This window comes from Muntiacus reevesi, chromosome 19 (assembly GCF_963930625.1).
Source record: "Muntiacus reevesi chromosome 19, mMunRee1.1, whole genome shotgun sequence".
Taxonomy (NCBI): Eukaryota; Metazoa; Chordata; class Mammalia; order Artiodactyla; family Cervidae; genus Muntiacus; species Muntiacus reevesi.
Window position 1 is genome coordinate 18,523,486 of NC_089267.1, and position 24,058 is coordinate 18,547,543.

The 24,058-nt window shown below is 40.9% G+C and overlaps 1 protein-coding gene across 1 annotated transcript in view; it reads right to left on the reverse strand.

Moving 5' to 3' along the window:
• Positions 1–699: 699 nt before the first annotated feature.
• Positions 700–24,058, reverse strand: part of ELOVL4 (ELOVL fatty acid elongase 4) — a 36,795-nt gene continuing 13,436 nt past the window's right edge. Inside the window, exons 2-6 of the mRNA XM_065911389.1 lie at positions 10,157–10,344; positions 9,042–9,122; positions 5,751–5,922; positions 4,181–4,308; positions 700–1,932 (exon numbers count right to left, since the gene is read on the reverse strand). Of these exons, the coding sequence (XP_065767461.1) occupies positions 1,657–1,932; positions 4,181–4,308; positions 5,751–5,922; positions 9,042–9,122; positions 10,157–10,344 (845 nt within the window). The 3' untranslated portion in view covers positions 700–1,656. The remainder of the gene's footprint in view (positions 1,933–4,180; positions 4,309–5,750; positions 5,923–9,041; positions 9,123–10,156; positions 10,345–24,058) is intronic.

The window sequence follows — 24,058 nt, forward strand, 5'->3', positions numbered from 1 at the left end:
CTGAGTGGTAAAAACAAGAGTGTTGAATCCTCCTAGATCAAACTATTACGTGCTGCAAATTTTCTGTAGTTCTCATGTCTGCATGCCTTGGGTTGGGGTGGGGGGAGAAGTGTGTAATTTGAATGCACAATAAATATTTCATAGTTTACAAAGTATTCTGAAATAGTCTGCACAAATAGCATTACATCCTGCACATGCAGTTTTGATATGTTCAAGATACTTAGAAATACTCATGCCTTTTTATTTTTTGGTCACAAGATCCCTGTGCAATACCCACTAGCAATTTAACCTATGTAATAATACATAGTACAAGTTCTTTCCTAGTGAATTTCCAGTTGTGTTTTTACATCACATGTAATACTTCATTGGTAAAGAGCAAATTTAATTATCTGGGTCTGACTACCCTCACTTTTACTCACTTTATGTCTTAGCAATTAACACCTTTTAACAATCAAGCATTGAATTTAATGATCTTTAGCACCAAGGAGTCAAGAATATTGCACCAAAACGGGTTTACACTTCATATCTAGTTACAAATAAGATCTTGCAACTTTGTCACAGAAAAATATCACTCCAAAATTAAACACATTGAAAGAGAAGGATAATTTCACAAAAAAGCTTGCTGTATGCTATTTGTAAAAAAAAAAAGTTAGTGAATTTGAAAGTTAGTATTAAAATTTACATTAGAGGACTCCTTGATTTTTTAATTAAAATTTATTTAATTTTAAATGTTCTTTCCAACAGAAGAGGTAGGTATATTTCCACATATGAAAAATCGGTAACAGCCACAAATCAAAACAAGGAAAGCCTGATAAAAATCAACATACTCTCTTCTAACAGCACATAAATGTAGCTATTTTATGATGTTACTAGTAGACACACGAGTTGTTTCATGTTCCAATCAGACAGTAATCTTAATTTTCATAATATATACCCAGTAGTAACAGGAGTATTGAAAGGCTGCCTTTTCATCACAAAAATTGTTTCCCACAGTGATTTGTGCTGCAGGTCACAGTGAACTGAGCCACTGGACAGGATTTTACTGTAATTCTATTGTCACCAACACCATCATCATAAAGCCTCTAAGAGTCTACAAAGATCATCAGATTTTAAAAATTTAATTCCAATCAAAAGGGTATCTTCGGACTACAGGTGGAGAGATTTGCTCATTCCAGTAAGCAAATGAATTCAAATGTGCACGTTTTAAACTATCTGCATTTCCAGTTTGGGACCAGAAAAGATAACTGATTTTCATCAGTACATAAGTTGCAATTTAGCTAAAAAAAAAAAAAAAAAAAAAAAGCATAAAGACCGTGTTTCTGTGATCATCAAACTGAAGGATGAAGAGAAATGAAAAATCTCATGCATTGTTGGATGTGAATGTGGGGGGGGGGGGTCTCCAAAATCACGTGATGATTGCTTTGGTCTGACAACATCAAGGCTAATAAAAAAAAATGTTTAAAATAAAAACTTCATAAATAAAACATCTGGGTGTTGTATTTAACACTTTACTCAATCTAAAGGTTACTAATAATACATAGAGCACATTTGCCTTTTTTCTCCCCACCCTCAAACCCTCATTTGCTTGTTTTCCCTGAAATCTTAAATGAAGTGGGAACTTCCTCACTGTCAACACCAGGTAAGGCCCAGTTCGCTTTACTCTCCTTTTGCTTTTCCATTTTTCTGCTTCTTGCCATTTTCTACCACTAGGTGGTTTTCGGATTTGTTCACACCATTCGCTGAAATACCATTGGCCGCTGTTTTTCCAGGTCTTGCTTTCTTGGGCTCTTTGTACGTCCGCACATAGAAGTTAAGGAAGAGGAATATGAAGCTGATCGCGTAGGCGATGAGAGCCCAATGCATCCACTTGGGGAAGGGGCAGTCGGTGTACAGCGACAGTGCCGTGTGCCCGATGGTCACGTGGAACTGGACCTGAAAACAGAAGAGCGCAGCCTCGCTCACTGTGGGCAGCAAGAGCTCGTCCCGACCGCAGCGCCTTCCCTGCGGCTGAGACAGGCCCGTGCCTGACCCAGCGCCCAAGACCTCAGCGTTCTCTGGCTCCTTCTCACGCGGGCCGCTTCTCCAAACCATGTCCTCAACGAGGGCTTCCTGCTAAGACTCAAGTACCCCCCACCCAATGGGGTCCTCCATCCCTTTAACCAAAGGGTTCTGGTTTGGGCTGGTTTTCTGTTTCGGAGGAATTATGTCTTTTGCATCTGCTGACTTCTGGACTGTCCATCTCTCCCCTTGAGTACAACCTGAGGGCAGGGCTCTGCATTCATCCCCACAATTCCTGGGCCCTTGGCCTGGTATCTGGACCCAGGGAATTATTTTTTGGATAACGCTGAATAACGTTATCTAATGAGAGGGAATATCACTGGCCTAAGACAGTGAAGGCTCTTCAGTTTTTGTTTTCCTCCCAAATAGACTGATTTCTTTCCACAAAGTTGTTAGCAAGCTGGTACATATACTTTTAAAAATGAGTTTATCAAAATGGCTCATTATCTGTTTCTTATAGGAGACAGGTAAATATGCATCTTAAAATTAATTAAAAATTGAATTAACACAATCCTTTAAAAACTAAGATTCTTGGTAAAACTTAGTAGATATTTGATAATAAGTATAAAAGGAGAGGACGGTTCTCAATATAAGAATTTGTGAATTCCATGGGGTTAAATAACACTTAATTTTTCACAAGGTTAACATACAAGATTCACTGCTGTGAGAACTTCTGCCTTGGAAATACACTACCTTTCACAAAATTAACACCCTATTTAAAATGCGCAATTGCAGCTTCTCTTTTAAGGATAGCATTATCAATATTATTATATTAAATATAATTTTAAAAGTTTATCCCATGTAAAGCTCCAAATTTCTATCAGACTAAAAAACTTTAAAAGTTTCCCATGGCAAAATCCAGGTTTTAGGGACTTTTGATTTCACAATGATTCTTAGAACCTGCATCGCTGGAAAAGGGTGTGTCTGGGGGTGACTGGGCCAGGCATCGCTCAAAGAGAATCAGGTGCCGTCTTCCCGCAAAGTAGATAACAACAGTTCACATGATTTCTGTCTTCTCATTTTCTTGGGCCCACTTACTAACAACTGAGAGAAACGAATTACCCAAACTGTGTAAACAGGTTACACAAAAACTGGAGGAAGCTTCCTGTAGCATTTTACTTGCAGATGAGTCCTGCACACCCAGCACTCCCCAAAAGCTGTGCTTCCTGTTCGGGCAGCCTGTTGTTTGGCAACTTAAAACAGAGATGAAAGATATTTCCAAATGTGATTCCACCGATAAAACTGTGCACATGCTTTGATTAAAGCAAATTATAATAAATTCCAAGGCTTGAAGAATAGCTACCAGGTTGGTTTTGGATTTCCGGTTTCATTACTGGGCTGGCGCTTTAGCTCTGAAGGTTGCACTGAGTCACCCAGATGCTACCACAAGTCCTACTAGGGGTTGGTGCTGCGAACTGTCTGCTCTGAAGATGAGCATTTGAGTATACCAAGCTCTGCTCTCTAAGGATTGTGTGTTAGGGATTTAAGAGTTCTTTGATCCTTGGTCCTTTAACTTATTTGTTTTGTGGCCACACAGCACTGCATATGGGATCTTAGATCCCTGACCAGGGATCAAACTTGCACCCTCTGCAGCAGAAGCATGGAGCCTTAACCACTGGGCGGCCAGGGAAGTTCATCCTTTACCCCACCCCTTCCTGGGCTCTGTGACTTCTCTACAACTTTCCTATTCTAAATGTATAGGATCTGTTCACAAGGATGAAAAATGGGAGTGAAAAAAACAGAAAATGTATTTAAGGGCAGAATGAACAGAGGTAACAATAACATTTTAAGTGGGAAAAAAACTAAGAAGTTATTTTTCTAATCATAAACAAGTGTGTATTTTGCAACGTGCCTAGATCTTTACTCATCCATTTCACAGAGATGTTTAAAGGATATTCCTATTAGACAGACAGGACCTGCATCTGGTCTTTTAGGGACATTTAAAAAGCAAGAGTCTGTGAGCACTCAGCCTATGAACAGGCAGCTCAGAGCCAGACAGCCTAAACTCCTATCGCTGGAGCACAGAGAAAGCCAGTTTGCTAACATAAAATGGTTGAAAATGACTCAGCACTTCACAATTAATGAGAGTCTAACATTCTCAGTGTTTTAACAGAGAACTCACCAGCTGCAGCATGGTCAGGTATCGTTTCCACCAGAGATATTTCTGAATCCACGGGCCGAAGGCAGTTAACCCGTAGTATGAGTACATAATCACATGGATGAAGGAATTCATCTGGGCTCCAAAAAATGCTTTAGAAAAAGAAGTGATACAAGACACAGAAATCTTTATTTTGGTGATAAACCATCTGAACGTAAAATAAATGAATCTACGTTATTTTCCAACATTTAATTCTGAGTATAGATGAGAAATAAAAGTTGTAAAACAGTTCTAATGGACAAGCCTTCTCTTAAGATCACACCGAATATTTTTAAAGTTTAGACTCCAACTTTAACCATATAAATAAAAATGGGTGTTCTTCAAAGGCAAAAGGACTTCCCCAGTGGCTCTGCGGCTACTGCTGCTAAGTCGCTTCAGTAATGTCCAACTCTGTGCGACCCCATAGATGGCAGCCCACCAGCCTCCTCCATCCCTGGGATTCTCCAGGCAAGAATACTGGAGTGGGTTGCCATTTCCTTCTCCAATGCATGAAAGTGAAAAGTCAAAGTGAAGTCGTTCAGTCGTGTCTGACTCTTCGCGACCGCATGGACTGCAGCCTACCAGGCTCCTCCGTCCGTGGGATTTTCCAGGCAAGAGTACTGGAGTGGGGTGCCGTTGCCTTCTCCGCCCAAGTAGCTCAAGTAGGCCCTAATATACTTAAGTAGGTCCTAATACTGCCAATATTATTTTTCATTCTGTTACTCTTGGGGGAATAAAAGCCAGGGTACATGTAATGGTTTAAGCAGATTTGTAAATCCTTCATTAATGTCTTTACATGTGCCGATACACATAGCTACAAAAAAATAATACTCATTTCTTAGATTTCTAAATAGTTTGAAAGTAAAGTAGCAAGATGAACTGTAGTATGACTTGTACCCTGGGTCCCCATCAGAGGTATGGTCTGTTTCCAGTTCAATAATGTGAATCATCTCCAATGTACAGGCATCTGAAAAGCTGGAGGCAGATCCTGGCCAAACTGTGAGTTCAGATTCTCTTCAACACTGAGAAGGCTACCTACAATTTCCTTTGAGTAAGAAGCAGTAGGTGCTCTGGGGCCTATTTGAGAGCAAGAGTGGGCTCTGGGCTTGGAGGAGAGATGGAACCTTCAGATGGAGAAGTTCTATCTTGGTATCCTCTGGATCAGAACCACTAGCATTGCTCCCTCTCAAAATACTGTTTGCTACACTTGGGATTCATTTATGCTAATCTCTGGGGTAAATCTTTAGGTGTGAAAGTAGTCACAGATAAACAGCTAAAGTGCTACTTTCTTCAGATTTCTTTAAAGCGAAATTAACACAGGAATAATTAAGTCTGGAAGTAAGTTACATTTGTGTGTGTGTGCATAAGTTGCTCAGTCATGTCCGACTCTTTGCGGTCTCATGGACTGTAGCCTGCCAGGCTCTTCTGTCCATGGAATCCTCCAAGCAAGAAAACTGGACTGGGCTGCCATTAGACCAAGTCAAATTCCCACCACTTTCCACCCGACACATTTACATAATTTAGTACACGGGCACATGTTCCTGAAGATGCTCACCCTGTCCTCCTGGGACCCACTTAATTCCGATCCACCACAAGGTAAACATGGTGCAGTGATGATACACGTGAAGAAAAGAGACTTGGTTGTTCTTCTTCCTCAGGATAAAAAACACCGTGTCCAAATACTCAATTCCTTTAGATATAAAGTACCACCACAGAGCAGCAGCTATCTGTAGAAAGAAAGGAAAGCACTTTACAAACACCAGAATGGTACTATCACATGGTTTTCTACTAAAGTGAAGTCTTAAGCAATTTTTACTGCACCAAACGTATGAGGCATAGAATCATTTTTGCTTAAGTGGGTGTGAAACCTAGGCATCTATTCATGGGGAAGATGATGGGAAATAAAAGACTCCAAATCTATATCTACACTGTACCAACAGTTCAGAGAAGATTTTCAGTCTGTTTCATAGCTGGATGTCCTGGGTACCAGCCCACTGACTGCACTGCTGTGAACACTTTCAACTGCTATGATTTCCAGTGTGGGAGAAAAACAGATATTTACTCTATAAAAGCATTTCAGTTGTTCATGCCGAGCCTATATTCCAGCCTCAGAGATTCTTGCAAGTGTGCTTGAATCTCTCTTTCTCACTTTAACATGTGCAACAAAATACTTAACCACATTATTATTTTATTAGGTGGTGAAATTTTTTAAATGATTAACTGCAATAAACACACACACACAACAAATATTTCCTAGGTCATAAATATAATCCTGCTTACATGAGTAAGTCTTTTCTTTTCCTGGGCTCTAATTAAGACACCAGATGGTGCAGAAAGATTACATTACACGCTGAGATTAAGGATCCAAGGATCCAGCGAGAGGTGACCTCTGTATACACATTTTAAAATATTTCACAGGAATCCCACTAAAATAGTCATCTAGATTCATCTTTCTTATGTCAAGTATTTTCTATGACATCTGCACTATATACCAACAGCAAAGGCAGCAGTACAAAACTGAAATCTGATGGTAAACTTGTGTGTGTCATTTGGCAGATGCATTCACAGGAAGGCTTAGGCTCTTCAGAGCTGATAGGGTCTTCATTTGATAAGAGCACCTGTTGGATGCCATGGGTTTCTGTCTGGGTTTGGCTGTTTGCTTTTGAAAAACAAAATTAAGATTTTAAAGTGTAGGCAAGGAAAAAAGAGAACATCCAAAGAAAAAAATAATTGTCTTGTATTTACAAACTGAGAATTATTTACTGAGTCTGTTTGCATAATAACATTGTTGAAAATGATAAAGTTGTTTGAAAACAAACTTGAAATAGGGAACTACTCATAGCAACACTATATTTAATATTCACCATTATGTTAGTATTTTAAAGTGTAACATTTTGGTGCAGTAAGGGGCTTCCCAGGTGGCTCATCAGTGAAGAATCCACCTGCCAACGAAGGAGACATAGGTTTGATCTCTGAGTGGGGAAGATCCCCCAGAGTAAGAAATGGCAACCCACTCCAGTAAGATTGCTTGGAGAATTCCATGGACAGAGGAGCCTGGTGAGATATAGTCTGTGGAGTTGGACATGACTTAGCAACAGAGCATGCAAACTCTATCTAGAAGGGAAGAGGTCATGTCTTATTTCCCCTCTTATCTGGCACTCTAAATTAGCAATGAGTCATAAACAGTAATTAACAATCCTTCTCTTTAGTTTGTGACAGTGTTAATCGCTCAGTAGTATCTCACTCTTTGTGACCCCATGGACTGTAGCCTGCTAGGCTCCTCTGTTCATGGAATTCTCCAGGCAAGAATACTGGAGTGGGTAGCCACTGCCTTCTCCAGGGGATCTTCTGACCCAGCAATCAAACCCAAGTCTGCTGCATTGTAGGCAGATTCTTTTGCATCTGAGCCACCAGGGAACTGAATAGCTACATCAAAGTGAAAAGATTCTTCTTAGCTACATAACAAGGAATACAAAGATGAGTCTCTGAGTAAAACACTTATTCTGCCACATCTCAGAATAACAGAGAGGGAAGAAGTGTTCAAATACAATCTGCTGCCAGTCTTGTCCTTTCTCCTCCTAGATTTCAGGTCTCACAACAGTTACATTTTTAAAGAACTCATCAGTTTATGCATGCCAGGAGGGCAGGGACACAGTGGCCAGAGTGGTATTTTTAAAACTTGATACCCCAAATAGTAACATGTTGTCTCCCCCAAAGGGTTTATCTGAGCTCACTCCTCAAAGAAAGCAAGTCCGACACGTTTCCTTTTCTCTCCCCAGATGCAAGCAAGACCAGTCTGCTTCACTGCTCCAACCAGGGGAAGGTTCTCGAGCAACAAAGGGGCTCCCCTCAGGCAATCTCAGGTCTGAGCTCCCTGTTAGCCGTTTGTTTACATGACTTCCTCTCCCACGTTTGCTAGAATGTCAGCTCCACAAAGGCTGGCTCCCTGTCTGCCTTCCCACTGGGGCTCCCAGTACCCGCGCGCTATCTGTGTGTAGCCGATGTCAGTACACACTTGTTGCATGAATAAAACCAACGTGACAACCAAAAGGGGTCATTTTTCATCAGCGTGTTAAGTCTTCCAGTGGGGAAATGAAGACAGAGACATAAAATCATAAATACATTAAAGCAATTTGGTCTCGGGTCTTGATGAATACTGGTGTTTATATTGTTGAACCCCAATGCTAAAGAGCTATTTTTTTTCAGGGCCAGCTATTACATATTATATTGTTACTACATCTATCATATCTAACATAAAACACACATATATATAACATGTCACAGACACATATGTTTAATATGAACACAGTATACAAGAGGAACTCTATAAATACTTAACAAAGTAAGCAACTCTACTGATGTAGGTGACTACAAAGTAAAATGTGATAATATTGTATTACTAGTCTATTTTTCTCAAATATAAATAAAAACTGGGTTTATACCTATACAAGCTGTGCTATGCCTAATTTACTAAACATTAGTTTATATTTGTCTTCCTCATACTTTCTTAACAAATGAATTCGACTTCGAAAGTTTCTATTCTCGACCAAAAAACCAAGAATCTAAAATATAATCTTTATACTAAACATGGAACTATTATTATTTTTTTTTTGAGTACTGCATTTCAGCAGTTCAACACATATTCACTCTCAAATCACCAAATGAGAAAAGACAATGGGGGAAGAAAATGGATTTTAAATTATGTATATTTTTTAAAAAGTAGTTTTATTGACTCAAAACAATCCCACTATAGTTTTACCACTACATTAAAGCATGTTTTTCACAGACTAGAAACTACAAAATTAAACCAACTTATACTGATTAGCAGTATTTTTAATATACTTACCCTGACTTCATGAACGTTATCAGAATAATCCACAGTCTGGCAAATATAGCTATATCCTGCATTATATGATCCCATGAATAACTGGAAAAAGAAAATAACATTTGGAGTAAAGTTTTAGAAGATATAACATTGAAAAGCACTACCTACAATGTGCAAACTTCCAAAATATTTTTAAAAGCAATATTGTCTTAAAAATAAATTTCAAACGCATTAAACATTTAATATGTTGGAATTTCTAAAATTTATTATCCGTCAATTTATTATTAAATTGAAATCTAAATTGACTTGTAAAATCTGGACTAAGACACTCTATCTGTATTATAATATTAAGAGAAACTGCGATTAACCATGCTGCAAGAGTTGCATGGGTTTCTAGCTTTGAACCAGAGTGGACTGCATCTAACAAATTAGGCAAAGTAGCCAAATAAATTAAAGTTTTTTATGATGTTGAGTTTCTCACAACTTAAAAAGTGGTTGGGTCAATCTAGCTTTTAGGATTTCCTTTTAAAATGCCATAGAGAATTTCCTGGTTTCCAGAAAAGTATCCACTGGTTAGCAGCAACAGTTGTATAACAGTTAACTCATTTTAGTTCCAACCTGAAATATTAATATAACTATATTATGTGGTAGGATTTAAATTTGAAATCGGTATTTTACATCTGCATATTTTCATCATTTACCAAACCTGAAACTGCTGAATGAGAAATATAAATAAATAGGCACAACTATTTACTGAGGACTTAATATGTTCTAAACACAATGCAAAAATTATCTCACTTATCTGTGATACCTTAGAAGACAGGTATTATGCCCATTTTACAGATGGGGGAAATGAGCCTCAAAAAAGTTAAGGAACTTCCAATGTCAGGAAAACTAGTAAGGGTTATTTTAGAATCCAGTTTGTCTGCTTCCAAATTTCACTTTAAGTAAGTCTTTATACTTTATGAATGTTTCAGATTTTTGTTATCCATGCTTACGTCAATAACATAAAATTTACTCTTAGAGGAGCTAACAGTTATCTTAGGACACAACATTCCAATCATAGTTTAACACATTCTTATTTTCTAATTTGCAACAGACCTGAGGAAGGATAAAGTGAACTTTAGTAAACCTACCTCTCTGAAGATAAAAAGGTTAAGCAAAACCATCCCAAAATTATAGAGAATGAGCACTAGACGCATCTGGAAAGGCTCGCGATCCCTCATCCATTTGGGACCCAGCCACACGAAGAGGAGGTACAGGGTGCTTATGCAGAGCGTAGGCAGTGGGGACTGCATCAGGGGCCAGTTCTCGACGCGTTTATCTACAGAGGGGACACAACATTCGTTATGTGATAAACGTTTCATCAAATGAACTTATTAGGAAGGGCCACGTTTCAACTTAGCTTTCCTCCGTGACCAAATACAGATCCTTAGAGGTCCAACAAAAACACATGACATACAGTTCTAATGACATGGATGAACCTAGACCGTATTATACAAAGCGAAGTAAGGCAGAAAAAGAAAAACAAATATCGTATATTAAGACATATATATGGAATTTAGAAAGATGGTACTGGTGAACCTATTTGTAGGGCAGCAGTGGAGATGCAGACATGGAGAACAGACGTGCGGACACAGTGGATGAATTGAGAGAGCAGAAGGGAATCGTGTATGTTACCATATGCAAAAGAGCCAGTGGGAGTTTTCTGTATGATGCAGCGAGCTCAGACCAGTGCTTATGACAACCTAGAAGGAGGGAGGCTCAAGAAGGAGGGGACATATGTATACCGATGGCTGATTATGTTGATGTAAGGCAGAGACCAACACAATACTGTAAAACAATTATCCTCCAATTAAAAATACATGCATTTTAAAAAGACATGACATACAAAGCAAAGAAACAATACCAATTCCTGGGAGTAGCTTTTGAAGTGAAGTTGCATTATATAAGGTACACCTTATATATTTGACAGAGAACCGTGACAACAAAGAGATGAAACAAGGTTCATTGAAAATACAGAATAGGCTTGGGGTGAAAAGTTAATCAAAGGTTTCATAGACAGAAAATATTTAAAGGAGAAACTTGACCTTATATTAAATATGTGAAGTAAATCAGCAGTTTGGAAGCTACTCCCTCCTATGCTAAAAGCAGGAAAAACTTAGTAAACTGAAAAGGTCTGGAGAACAGAAGCCATCCCCTAGAATATTTCTAGATGCTGAAGACAACAGTATGGTTATACCTGAATTAAGTTGAGGATTAAGTTAGAGGTCATTATAGTTTGATAATTTATTTAAATGGCAACCACCATATTCAAGACATTTTTCTTTTTTCTTGAGAACATGAATTTATTCTTTTCCCATGAATATAATCAACTTAAGCGCTTTTCTCTAAAGCGATAAATCATTTACCTTATGTATGTGCAAATATATACATCTCCAATGTAACACATTATTTCATTTAAATTGAATCAGCTGTCTTTAAATTCAAATATGTAATCTTGAATCAAATTTATAACAGAGTTTTGCCACAAATATTTCTGAGATGCATAAAAATGAAATACGAGGTAGACAAAAATTTACATTATAAAAAGACACTGAAGTCAATTTTTATATTTCTAAAAGCTAAATGGCATTTTGAAGGTTGTGAATCTAATGTTTAGTTTATTCTTGGTAATGCATATTATTTCTATGTTGTATTTTGAAGAAAATAATATATTTCTCAATAGTTAAAAAATTTTAGCCAGTTCCTAAAACCTAGCCTAAATGAATGTAATTTAATTGCTCATTACAATGTCTCTCTATTTAAACTGTCAGTTTTATTAAAACTATATATGTGAAACAGCTCTGGATAAGTTAATTATCTTTCAAAATACTTTACATAATATAAATTAGTCTGTTCCTATATTACTGTCAACAGAAAATAAGACAGAAGATGTGAAACACAAGTACAAAAATATTTAATCACATAGCTTCCAAAGTTGGGAAGTCACTTAATAACTATGGTTTCCATAAAAGAAGAGTCGCTAGAAGGGTGGGATGGGGCTTCCCAGGTGATTCAGCCGTTAAGAATCCCCTTGCGATACAGGAGATGTGGGTTCGACCCCTGGGTCAGGAAGATCATCTGGAGAAGGAAACAGCAACCCTCTTCAGTATTCTCACCTGAAAAGTCCCATGGAGAGAGGAGCCTGGCAGGCTACAGCCCATGGGGTTACAAAGAGTGGGACATGACTTAGCAGCTAAACAACAACAAGGATGGGATACTGACTTGAAAAGAAAAGAAAAAAACAAAACACACAAATATGAGAACACCAATAGAAACCCCAGAGGAACGGATTTTACTTTATAGTTTACAGTGGAAGCCTACTATCTATCTATTCAGAGAGATTATGGTTCTGTCACTCAAATCAAAACATATTCCAGAACTAAAAATAAACTAAAATACTTACAGGACAGGAGGGATAGTAGTCCTCTTATAGGGAGGGTAATTTAAAACATGGTGGGATGGCTTTTGGTGAAGGTACTATACCACTGCGGTCTCATCAGTGGTCATGCACTGTTCTTTAACGTCGCTATGATATCCTTCTGCACCCATATCTTTCTGTGTCATAAGGCCCCTTAAAACATGGAGTATTTACCTACTTAGATCTTTACTTTTCTGTATTACAGAAAAAGACTGATACAAAGCCCCTAAATCCTAAAACTTGGATCTACTTCTGGTCATGAGGAAAGGAGTTGCTGGGGTGTCCCATCTTCATCCACAAACTAGAGAGCTTTTCCCATGGGATGGATGCAAAGAGCAAAAGAACTCTGCTATGAGATAATTATGTAAGAAAGAAAATTACAAAGAAAGACTGATTATATTCCTTGCGGCTGCAGATGGGGAAGCTCTATACAGTCAGCAAAAACAAGACTGGGAGCTGACTGTGGCTCAGATCATGAACTCCTTATTGACAAATTCAGACTTAAATTGAAGAAAGTGGGGAAAATCACTAGACCATTCAGGTATGACCTAAATCAAATCCCTTACAATTATACAGTGAAAGTGACAAATAGATTCAAGAGATTAGATCTGACAGACAGAGTGTCTGAAGAACTAAGGACAGAGGTTCATGACATTATATTGGCAGCTGTGATCAAGACCACTTCAAGAAAAAGAAATGCAAAAAGGCAAAATGGTTTTCTGAGGAGGCCTTACAAATAGCTGAGAAAAGAAGAGGAGTGAAAGGCAAAGGAGAAAAGGAAAGATCTGAGTGCAGAGTTTCAAAGGAGAGCAAAGAGATAAGAAATTCTTTCTCAGTGATCAATGCAAAGAAATAGAGGAAGGCAAAAGAAAGACTAGAGATCTCTTCAAGAAAATTAGAGATAGCAAGGGAACATTTCATGCAAAGATGGGCTCAATAAAGGACAGAAACAGTATGGACCTAACAGAAGCAGAAGATATTAAGAAGAGGTGGCAAGAATACACAGAATTATACAAAATATATCTTAATGACCCAGATAACCACGAGGGTGTGAAAACCAGACATCCTGGAGTGTGAAATCAAGTGGGCCTCAGGAAGCATCACTACAAACAAAGCTAGAGGAGGTGATGGAACTCCAGCTGAGCTATTTCAAATCCTAAAATATGATGCTGTTAAAGTGCTGCACTCAATACGCCGGCAAATTTGGAAAACTCAGCAGTGGCCACAGAACTGGAAAAGGTCAGTTTTCATTCCAATCCCAAAGAAAGGCAATGCCAAAGAATGCTCAAACTACCGCACAATTGCACTCATCTCACATGCTAGTAATGCTCAAAATTCTCCAAGCAAGGCTTCAACAGTATGTGAACTGAGAACTTCCAGATATTCAAGTGGGATTTAGAAAAGGCAGAGGAACCAGAGGTCAAATTGCCAACACGCATTGGATCATCAAAAAAGCAAGAGAGTTCCAGAAAAACATCTACTTCTGTTTTACTGATTATGTCAAAGCCTTTGACTGTGTGGCTCACAACAAACTGTGGAAACTTCTTCAAGAAATGGGAGTACCAGACCACCTGACCTGCCTCCTGAGAAATCTGTATGCAGGTCAAGAAGCAACAGTTAGAACTGGACATGGAACAATAGACTGGTTCCAAATTGGGAAAGGAGTACATCAAGGCTGTATATTGTCACCCTGCTTACTCAACTTATATGCAGAGTACATCATGAGAAACACTGGACTGGAAGAAGCACAAGCTGGAATCAAGATTGCTGGGAGAAATATCAATAACCTCAAATATGCAGATGACACCACCCTTATGGCAGAAAGTAAAGAAGAACTAAAAAGCCTCTTGATGAAAGTGAAAGAGGAGAGTGAAAAAACCTGGCTTAAAGCTCAACATTTAAAAAACTAAGATCATGGCATCCGGTCCCATTACTTCATGGCAAATAGATGGGGAAGCAATGGAAACAGTGACAGACTTTATTTTCTTGGGCTCCAAAATCACTGCAGATGGTGATTGCTGCCATGAAATTAAAAGACGCTTCCTCATTGGAAGAAAAGTTATGACCAACCTAGACAGCATATTAAAAAGCAAAGACTACTTTTTCAACAAAGGTCCGTCTAGTCAAAGCTATGATCTTTCCAGTAGTCATGTATGGGTGTGAGAGTTGGACCATAAAGAAAGCTGAGCACCGAAGAATTGATGTTTCCGAACTGTGGTGTTGAAAAAGACTCTTGAGAGTCCCTTGAACTGCAAGGAGATCCAACCAGTCCATCCTAAAGGAAATCAGTCCTGAATATTTATTGGAAAGACTGATGCTGAAGCTGAAACTCCAGTACTCTGGCTACCTGCTGGGAAGGGCTGACTCATTGGAAAAGACCTTGATGCTAGGAAAGATTGAAGGCAGGAGGAGAAGGAGATAACAGAAGACAAGACAGTTGGATGGCATCACCGACTTGATGGACATGAGTTTGAGCAAGCTCCAGGAGTTAGTGATGGACAGGGAAGCCTGGTGTGCTGCAGTCCATGGGGTTGCAGAGAGCTGGACACGACTGAGCAACTGAACTGACTGACTGACTGTAACAAAGAAAGGAAGATAAATTCATCTGTAAAGCGATTCTAATTTCTAACATCAAAGATTATTTCTTACTCTTATACACACAATTCCTATTGACTTCAAAGGCAGTTCTGTGCAGCAAGCAAGGGAAAAATTAGAGAGGTGGGTTCAAAATTTCCCCCAAATCAAGAATAAAAATGCTCATTCCTGGGAGGGAGTTTGGGGGAGAATGGATACATGTATGTATATGTATGGCTGAGTCCCTTTGATGACCACCTGAAACTATCACAACATTGTTAACTGGCCATACTCAATATAAAATAAAAAGTTTAATAAAAAAATTTAAAAAGAAAGAATGTCAATTGGGTCACCCTAATCTTCAAGAGCTCATGCTCGTTCTCAGTCATGTCTTATTCTTTTGTGAGCCCATGAAGCCCACCAGGCTCCTCTGTCCGTGGGATTCACCAGGCAAGAATACCAGAGGGGGTTCCCACTGCCTACTGCAGGGGATCTTCCTGACCATTAAATGCAAACAGTTCTACAAAACACACACTGGTTGTTGCAGTCCATGAACATAAGCCTCAAACCTTGCTAAAAATATTAATTTGAATATTATTTTCCTTAAACCCGAATAGCAAGTTTACACATGACATAAATGATTGGTTATATCATCCTAATTTTGTAAGACCAAGAACAATGAACTCTGCTTCATCAGAATGGTGGCAGAACTGAGGTTCTCTTTAACAGACTCGTTCAAACTACACAGAAGTTACCATTTCATTCAGGATTCTTAATTTTCAAAGAACTGAAGTCTTTCACTAAAATAAAAGAAAGTTCTTTGGGAAAAAAAAATGACCATCCTTTTTAATGCATGGTGTTACTCACGCAACACAGATATTTAAAGAGACAGGAGTAAGAAGCTGAAGGTCTAGACAGGAAGAAATACAGACAGAAGCCAACAGGGGTAAAAGAGGTGGGGGGCGGGGTGCAGACAAGGAGTAACAGTTGCAACAGAGGAGGCATGTGAGACTCCACTAGCAGACAGGCGCGCTGTTTTAACGCCAGCTCTGCAGCTGTGGGTAAGACCTTAAGGGCAAAACTTGTCCTCATTCCCTTCATCTGTAATACCTGATGGGGAGCAGTGAAACAAGATTAGCGCTTCTCCAACGTCAACAAGAAAAAGAATCGCTTGGGCGCATAGTTACAGTGCAGGTTCTGACTCAGTAGCTTGGGGGTACGGCTCACCTTTAGGAAGATTTTGCACTTTCCAGAAGTTCCAAGCGAGGCTATGCCAATGTTCCATGGACCATCCTTGAGTATCAGAACACTAGGTGATCCCTTGGGAGTGTTTCTTCTAACTTCTAAAAATTGCTACTTTTTACAACAGCAAGGAGAAGAAGGGTTCCCTGGTAGCTCAGATGGTAAAGAATCCCCCTACAATGCAGGACACCCCAGTTTGATCCCTGGGTCGGGAAGATCCCCGGAGGAGGAAATGGCAACCCATCCCAGTATTCTTGCCAGGACAGTCCCATGGACAGAGGAGCCTGGTGGGCTACAGTCCATGGGTTTGCAGAGTTGGACAGGACTAAGCAGCTTTCACTTTTTCAGAAAGAGAAAGAATGGGACTGAAGGTAAGGAACACTGGGTGAAGAAAACAAGCAGTTTTCTCTGGCCAGGGACCCACTTCTCACAGCGAGTCTTTGCACGTGTTCTTATAGCGCATCAGAGTGTCCTGTGACCGTCCTCCAACGCCCCATCCCTGCACCCTCTGCCTCTGGCCTGACCTCCTCTTTTGAGTTTGGCGTTTATTCTTTTTAACTAATCACTTTTTACCTCTTTATTTATTGTTGGCTGTGCTGGATCTTTGTGGCTGTATGGGCTTTTTCCATCTAGTTGCAGCTAGTAGGGGATATCCCGTAACTGTGGTACCAGGCTCCTCATTGCTGTTAGCAGGGGCCACCCCATAACTGTGGTTCCAGGGCTTCTCACTGCTGTTAGCAGGGGCCACCCCGAAACTGTGGTTCCAGGGCTCCTCATTGCTGTTAGCAGGGGCCACCCCGAAACTGTGGTTCCAGGGCTCCTCATTGCTGTTAGCAGGGGCCACCCCGGAACTGTGGTTCCAGGGCTTCTCATTGCTGTTAGCAGGGGCTACTCCATAACTGTGGTACCAGGCTCCTCATTGCTGTTAGCAGGGGCCACCCCGGAACTGTGGTTCCAGGGCTTCTCATTGCTGCTAGCAGGGGCTACTCCATAACTGTGGTCCCAGGCTCCTCATTGCTGTTAGCAGGGGCCACCCCGTAACTATGGTACCAGGCTCTTCATTGCTGTTAGCAAGGGCCACCCCGTAACTGTGGTTCCAGGGCTGCTCATTGCTGTTAGCAGGGGCCACCCCGAAACTGTGGTTCCAGGGCTCCTCATTGCTGAGCATGGGCTCTGGGGCGCGCGGGCCTCAGCAGCCGCAGCCCACAGGCTCGGAAGTCTCGGCTTCCAGGCTCCAGAGCGCAGGATCAGTAGCTGTGTTGCACAGACTTGGCTACTCCACAGCAGGTGGGAAATTCCGGGACCAGACATCGAACCCATGTCTCCTGCACTGGCAGATGGACTCTTTACCACTGAACCACCAGGGAAGCCCTTAAATAATCTTTTGAAGGAATTATATCCTCTATTTATTTGAGTTACACGGGATCCAAATGTAGATCATGCATATTAAGGTAAAAGAAGACATGTTTCTGGTATGCTGTCAGTACACAGTGATGGGTGGGGTTCCACACCGTGGAAAAAAAAGAAAAATTCTACTGAAACACTGAAATTCTACCCCTCTTGCCAACACTGAAATCAGATTCTGTCATCGAGGAATACCAAGGTTCAAATGGATTTTATGTAACATTCTTGGGAATGCTCTCTATGAAAAGCTCTTATGGGGAGGGAGAGGGTCAATATGGCACAAATATATAAATTGAACTCTAGTTGATTTGTCATATTGTCTTCTTTCTATATTCTATTTTATTAACATGTTTACTAACATGTCTATGCCTTCATATTTTGATGATTTTGCCCTTATTTTTGAGTCTATTTATTAACAATTTTGGGCCTTCCTCTATGGCTCAGATGGTAAAGACTCTGCCTGTAATGCAGGAGACCTGGGTTTGAGACCTGGGTTCAATCCCTGGGTCAGGAAGATCCCCTGGAGAAAGGAATGGCTACCCACTCTAGTCTTCTTGCCTGCAGAATTCCATGGACAGAAGAGCCTGGTGGGTTACAGTCCATGGGGTCACAAAGAGTCAGACACGACTTAGCAACTTTCACTTTCACTAACAATTTTAAGCCTTTCATGTTGCACATCCCTGAATATTCATTAGAAAGACTGATGCTGAAGCTCCAATACTTTGGCTACCTGATGTGAAGAGCTGACTCATTGGTAAAGACCCTGATGCTGGGAAAGATAGAAGGCAGGAGAAGAAGGGGACGACAGAGGATGAGATGGTTGCATGGCATCACCAACTCAATGGACATGAGTTTAAACAAACTCTGGGAGACGGTGAAGGACAGGGAAGCCTGGCATGCTGCAGTCCATGGGATCGCAAAGTGTCGGACATGACTTAGCAACTAAACAACAACAACAATAAATTACATGTGTAGAATTTCAGATTTAGAAATGATCCCTTTATTTTAGAAAGGAGATGCATAGAGACCAAGAGACTTGCAGGAGAAGGGGGAGCCCACCTTCTCAGTCACCATGCCCACTCATTTTAAATTATAGGCATGAAGAAAATTTTCAAATAGAACTGTGACTATCCATCATGGTCCTTCAAGGGAAAGAAAGCAAGAGAGACTTACAGAAGTCCCCTGAGCAGAAGGAGGACAAGAGATAAACACACCGAGGCTCACACCTTCCCAGCTGCTGCACCCGGCAGACCTGGTCTAGGATCGCAATGCTCTGGAAGACACGACACCAAATACTGGGGAAAGACCAAGAAAGTCTAGCTTGCAAAAGAGGAGGCCTCATCAAATACTGAAAGACCTAGAGATTTATTCTCTATCCAGAGAACCCATGAGAAGGGCTTGAGCAAAATAAATGACGCCTATAAATTCAGAAATTTCTAACCATGAGGTCTCTCTTCCTATAAGTGGAAAAGCTGTCTCCTTTGGAAATGAGTTTCAAGTTATTAATAATTAAATTAATTTTAAATTAAAGTTAAGCAAATTTAAAGCTAAATATTACTGCAAATCAAGTTTCGGAGCAAGGAACTTTATTTCAAAAATAAGACTTACCAAGACACATTACCTTAACCTTCCAGACCCTTAAGCGTTAACTACTTTCTCAAGAAACTGTTTCCATCTAAAACACTTTATTTCACAAAGCTCATGCCAAGTGAGATTGGTTTACAAACACTAGTTTGGTCAACAATCATACAATTTTATCTATATTAAAAGGCCATGTAAAGGTTAACGACTATATGTGCTCATGAGAACCCACAAGCTGTTCACTATAAAGAGTTCTCTTTATTATGTGTAAATTATACCTTTATTTTAAAATGGTACCAAAAAAATGGTCCATCTGAAGTGGGGCGTCCCTTGAATACTCTCCCCACCAACAGTTTCGTTTATTCTTAACCTGATTTGCACCTTAAAAATCACCCAGCATAGTAAACAGAACAGCCCTTCCATCCCTTTTGAGCTCAGTGATTAGGAGTAGGTCATTTGGTCCTTGACCTCTCAAAGCTCATCATCTATTAGAGGAGACAGACATGACAAATCAATTGCTTTGCAGGATTCTGACAGCAACATCAGAGGCCAGACTGGGGACAGGAGAGAGGATACAACGGCAGCTTCTGGAGCTGACACCCAAACCATTCCTTGAAGAAAAGAGGAGTAACTTGGCAAGCAGATAGGAAGGGCAGAAAGCCTTCCTGCAGAGAGAACCATATGTATAAGGAGCCACAAATCAAGAAATAAAACACTTACTCTGGAATCTAAGCAGGCCTGAGGTAGAGGATGTGAAGTGAAAGTAAAATTCGCTAAGTTGTGTCCGACTCTTTACGAGCCCATGGACTACACAGTCCATGGAATTCTCCAGGCCAGAATACTGGAGTGGGTAGCCTTTCCCTTCTCCAGGGGATCTTCCCAACCCAGGGATTCAACTCAGGTCTCCCACACTGCAGGCAAGATTCTTTACCAGCTGAGCCACAAGGGAAGCTCAAGAATACTGGAGTGGATAGCCTTTCCCTTCTCCAGGGATCTTCCCAACCCAGGGGTCGAAGTCAGGTCTCCCACATTGCAGGCAGATTCTTTACCAGCTGAGCCACAAGCGAAGCCCGAGGTAGAGGATATATATAAGGAAAGATGGCAGGAAATGACTAGGGATTTACAGGTCAGATCAGACCTGGGGAGTCTCACAAACTCTGCTGAAGAGGCTGGAACTTAGAGATGCTTCCTTGGTCAGAAACTGGAGACCACACGTGGCTTTCAGCAGATGCTGACGGAGGCAGCAGGGGATGGACTGAGGGGAAAGGCAGGGAAACCAGCTGGGTCCGTGGTTCTCAAGTATCTGTCCGTTGCCCACAGAAGAACCATCTGCTCATTAAAAATGCAGATTCCTAGTTTCCACCCCAGATCTACTGAATCACCATCTCTGTGGGCAGGGCTCAGCACTACAAACCTTCAAATTCCCCTGCTGATGCTGACGGGCGGGCAGTCAGCCTTGGAGACCACTACACCGTGCAAGAAATGAGCGCAACCTGGATCCAAGGGCTGCACTGCCGATGGAAAAGACAGGCAGATGTGAAAGTCACAAGAGCGAAATCTACAGGCGAGGTGGCTGATGTGGATGTGAGAGGTGGGAATGAAAGCAAAGCTCAGGGTTACTCCCAGATTTCTGGCCTGGCTGGTGGCACAGATGGTGAAGTTGTGGATCTGGGACAGGGCATACAGGAAGAGGAGCAGGAGGTAATCAGGTGCTTTCTAAACCTCTTCTGCTTGAAGCACTTGTGGAACAGCCAGTGGGAGGTATCCAGCAGGGTCTGCATCTGGATACCAGGTGCAGGGGTATCTGGGGGCAGACTGCCAGGGGGCAGACACACAGAGGAGTCACTGGCAGTGAGAACTCCTCCAGGGTTTCAGGTCACAAGGGAAAGAACACACAGTGAAAGACTAAAACGAACGAAGGCTGAACCCTGCAGAACACCTAAGGAAAGAGTGGGATCAACGGCTGTGAAGCAACCAGAGAAGAAGGAAGAGAAAATAGAAAAAGACGTGAGGACCAAGAGAGGGGATGGGCAACACACTCTATGGATGCAGAACCAACTGTTCTTTCCAAGTCTTTTTAATGAGAAAAAATAACTGTCTCACAAGGTTGACGCGTGATAGTTAAGTGGGTACGTTCCCAGCACACGGGGACGCCGTAGGCCCTTCCTTCTGTTGTATCCTGTTCCCTCTGCATCTCCATGCAGGTGGTCCTACATCAGGCATCATCTGGGCCCCCTGGCTAAGAGCCAAGCCCTCTATGTCTTCTAGGCCTTTTCTTCCCAACCTAAAGGAGTTCTCTAGGCTCTGAATCTGAACTCTCAAGTCAGACTAGCAGCCTTATGACCCCAGCTTTCTCATTCACCAGCTGAATAAGCCCCAGCAAGTTACCCAGTCTCTCTGACTTTACGGGTGATGATAGGGTTGCCGGGAGGAATAAGACACGACGGACAGTGTCTGACTGAGAATAAGAGCTCAGTACATGTCAGCCCTGTCTTTACCACTGACAATAATCAAACCACTAAATCCTACTCTCTCCCAAGAGAAGAGTTAAACCAAATTAAAGAAAAATCGCCATCAGCAATTAATCTTAGCAGGAGACTGTAAAATGAGAAGACAGAATATTTTATAACTTATATGCTGAGAATACAGCACATTTTATAATTTATTCAGGAGAGCAAATGCGTAACAAGTCTAACTTTTTAATTATCTAAACAAAAGTTCTTTTTTAAAAAACAAAAGCATCCTTTTAAGAAAATGTAAACCAGATTTTAATAAATAATAAAATATTTTTAGTCCAATAGTTTTGAAGTAACCCAAGTCCTTGGAAACTTCTACTCATACACAAACAACTGTGATTAATTCTTAAAACAAACTATGTATAGTAAAGCAATTTTCTTAAAAATCTCTATAGGTATCTTTTTTCTTTGAAAGGCTTATCTCTTTTAAAGCTTTTTAGAACTCAGGATTTCTACCAGTTAGAATGAAATATCTTCTGCAAGCAGTCTAAGCTGATAGTTGATTTACAGGGCTTCCCAGGGGGCTCAGTGGCCATCAAAAGAAAAATTAGTAAAAATTTAAAATTTTAGAAGATCCAAATTCCCAGAATTGATAAGAAAGGACACATGGTTACAGGAGGAAATAATCTTCGTTGGGTGACAACTTGGGGAGTCACACGAAGCAGAGGGAATACGGCACCAAGGGACAGAGGACAGGACCTGAACTGACAATAGCTGGATTCCAGCTCTATCAGTCATTTTCCGGCTCCATGACTTTGAACCTGAAACTCTTGGGCCACAGTTTTCTCCTATGTAAAACGGGGGTGATAATGTGTGTGCGCTCACTCAGTCACTTTTGATTCTTTGCCACCCCATGGACTGTAGCCCGCCAGGCTCTTCTGCCCATGGAACTCTCCAGGCAAGAATATTGCAGTGGGTTGCCATTTCCTACTCCAGGGGATCTTCCTGACCCAGGGATTGAACCCACATCTCTTACATTGGCAGGCAGATTCTTTACCACTAGCTCCACTAGATTACCAAATCACAGAGTTGCTTTGAGGTTCAAACTGAAAACCCTCTGTAGGAAGCCACTCCAACATGAACCCTTTTTGCACTTAAAATTCACTAAACATGAATTTCTTCTGAAACTTTCCAAGCACGCTGTGGTTGTCTCTAGCATGCCATGACACTATCCTGGCACCATCTATTTAACTGTGTCCCATGCCGGATGGGGCAGGGGCTGCAACCATGATCTCCAAAACCACAGAGCTTCCCATGGTGGCTGCGCCCACAAACGGTTGAGCCCAAGCACTCTGAAGACCACAGAGTATCTAGAAAACAGCTACTATTATTATGGCTACTATGAGAATCGACATTCAAGACATTTTATTTTTCCCGAAGTATAGCTGACTACAGGGCTCCCCAGGTGGCTCGTGGTAGAGAACCGCCTGCCAGTGCAGAAGACCCAGGGGATGCATGCTCGATCCCTAGGTCAGGAAGATCCTTTGGAGAAGGAAATGGCAACCCGCTCCAGTATACTTGCCTGTAGAATCCCATGGACAGAGGAGTCTGGTGGGCCACAGTCCATGCGGTCACAAAGAATCTGCCATGACTGAGTGACAGAGCATACACGCAGTTGATTTACACTGTTGTGCCAATCTCCGCTATACAGTGAAGTGACTCAATGTTATACCTACATAGATCCCTAACATTCAAGATATTTCTAAACTGCCCTTTTGACTCCTATAAAATGAACAAGAGTCCTTGGTCAACATCATTCTAAAAGAAATACAAAGTCTCTGTTGGAGTGAAAAAAAAAAACTAAATATTCTATATAAACCCATGCCATTGCTGAGGTTCTCTTAAATACATTTTAATAATAATATTTTAAAATTCATAAAAATATTTTAAAATTTTAAAATAGTATTTTGAAATTCTTGTTTCTATCATAGCACATAGTAACTGCCGTGTTAGTCTTTCAGTCGTGTCTGACTCTTTGCGACTCCATGGACTGTATCCGCCAGGCTCCTCTGGATTTCTCAAAGCAAGAATACTGGAGTGGGTTGCCATTCCCTTCTCCAGGGGATCTTCCCAACCCAGGGAACGAACCATTGCATTGCAGACAGATTCTTTCGTCCAAGCTACCAGGGAAGCCCTAGTATATAGTACATAGTAGATTATCAAAAACATTAAAACTCCATCCTTGTGCTATTTGAAGCGCAGTCCCAGGCTTTCCTGGTGGTCCTGTGGTTAAGAATCTACCTGCTGGTGCAGGGGAC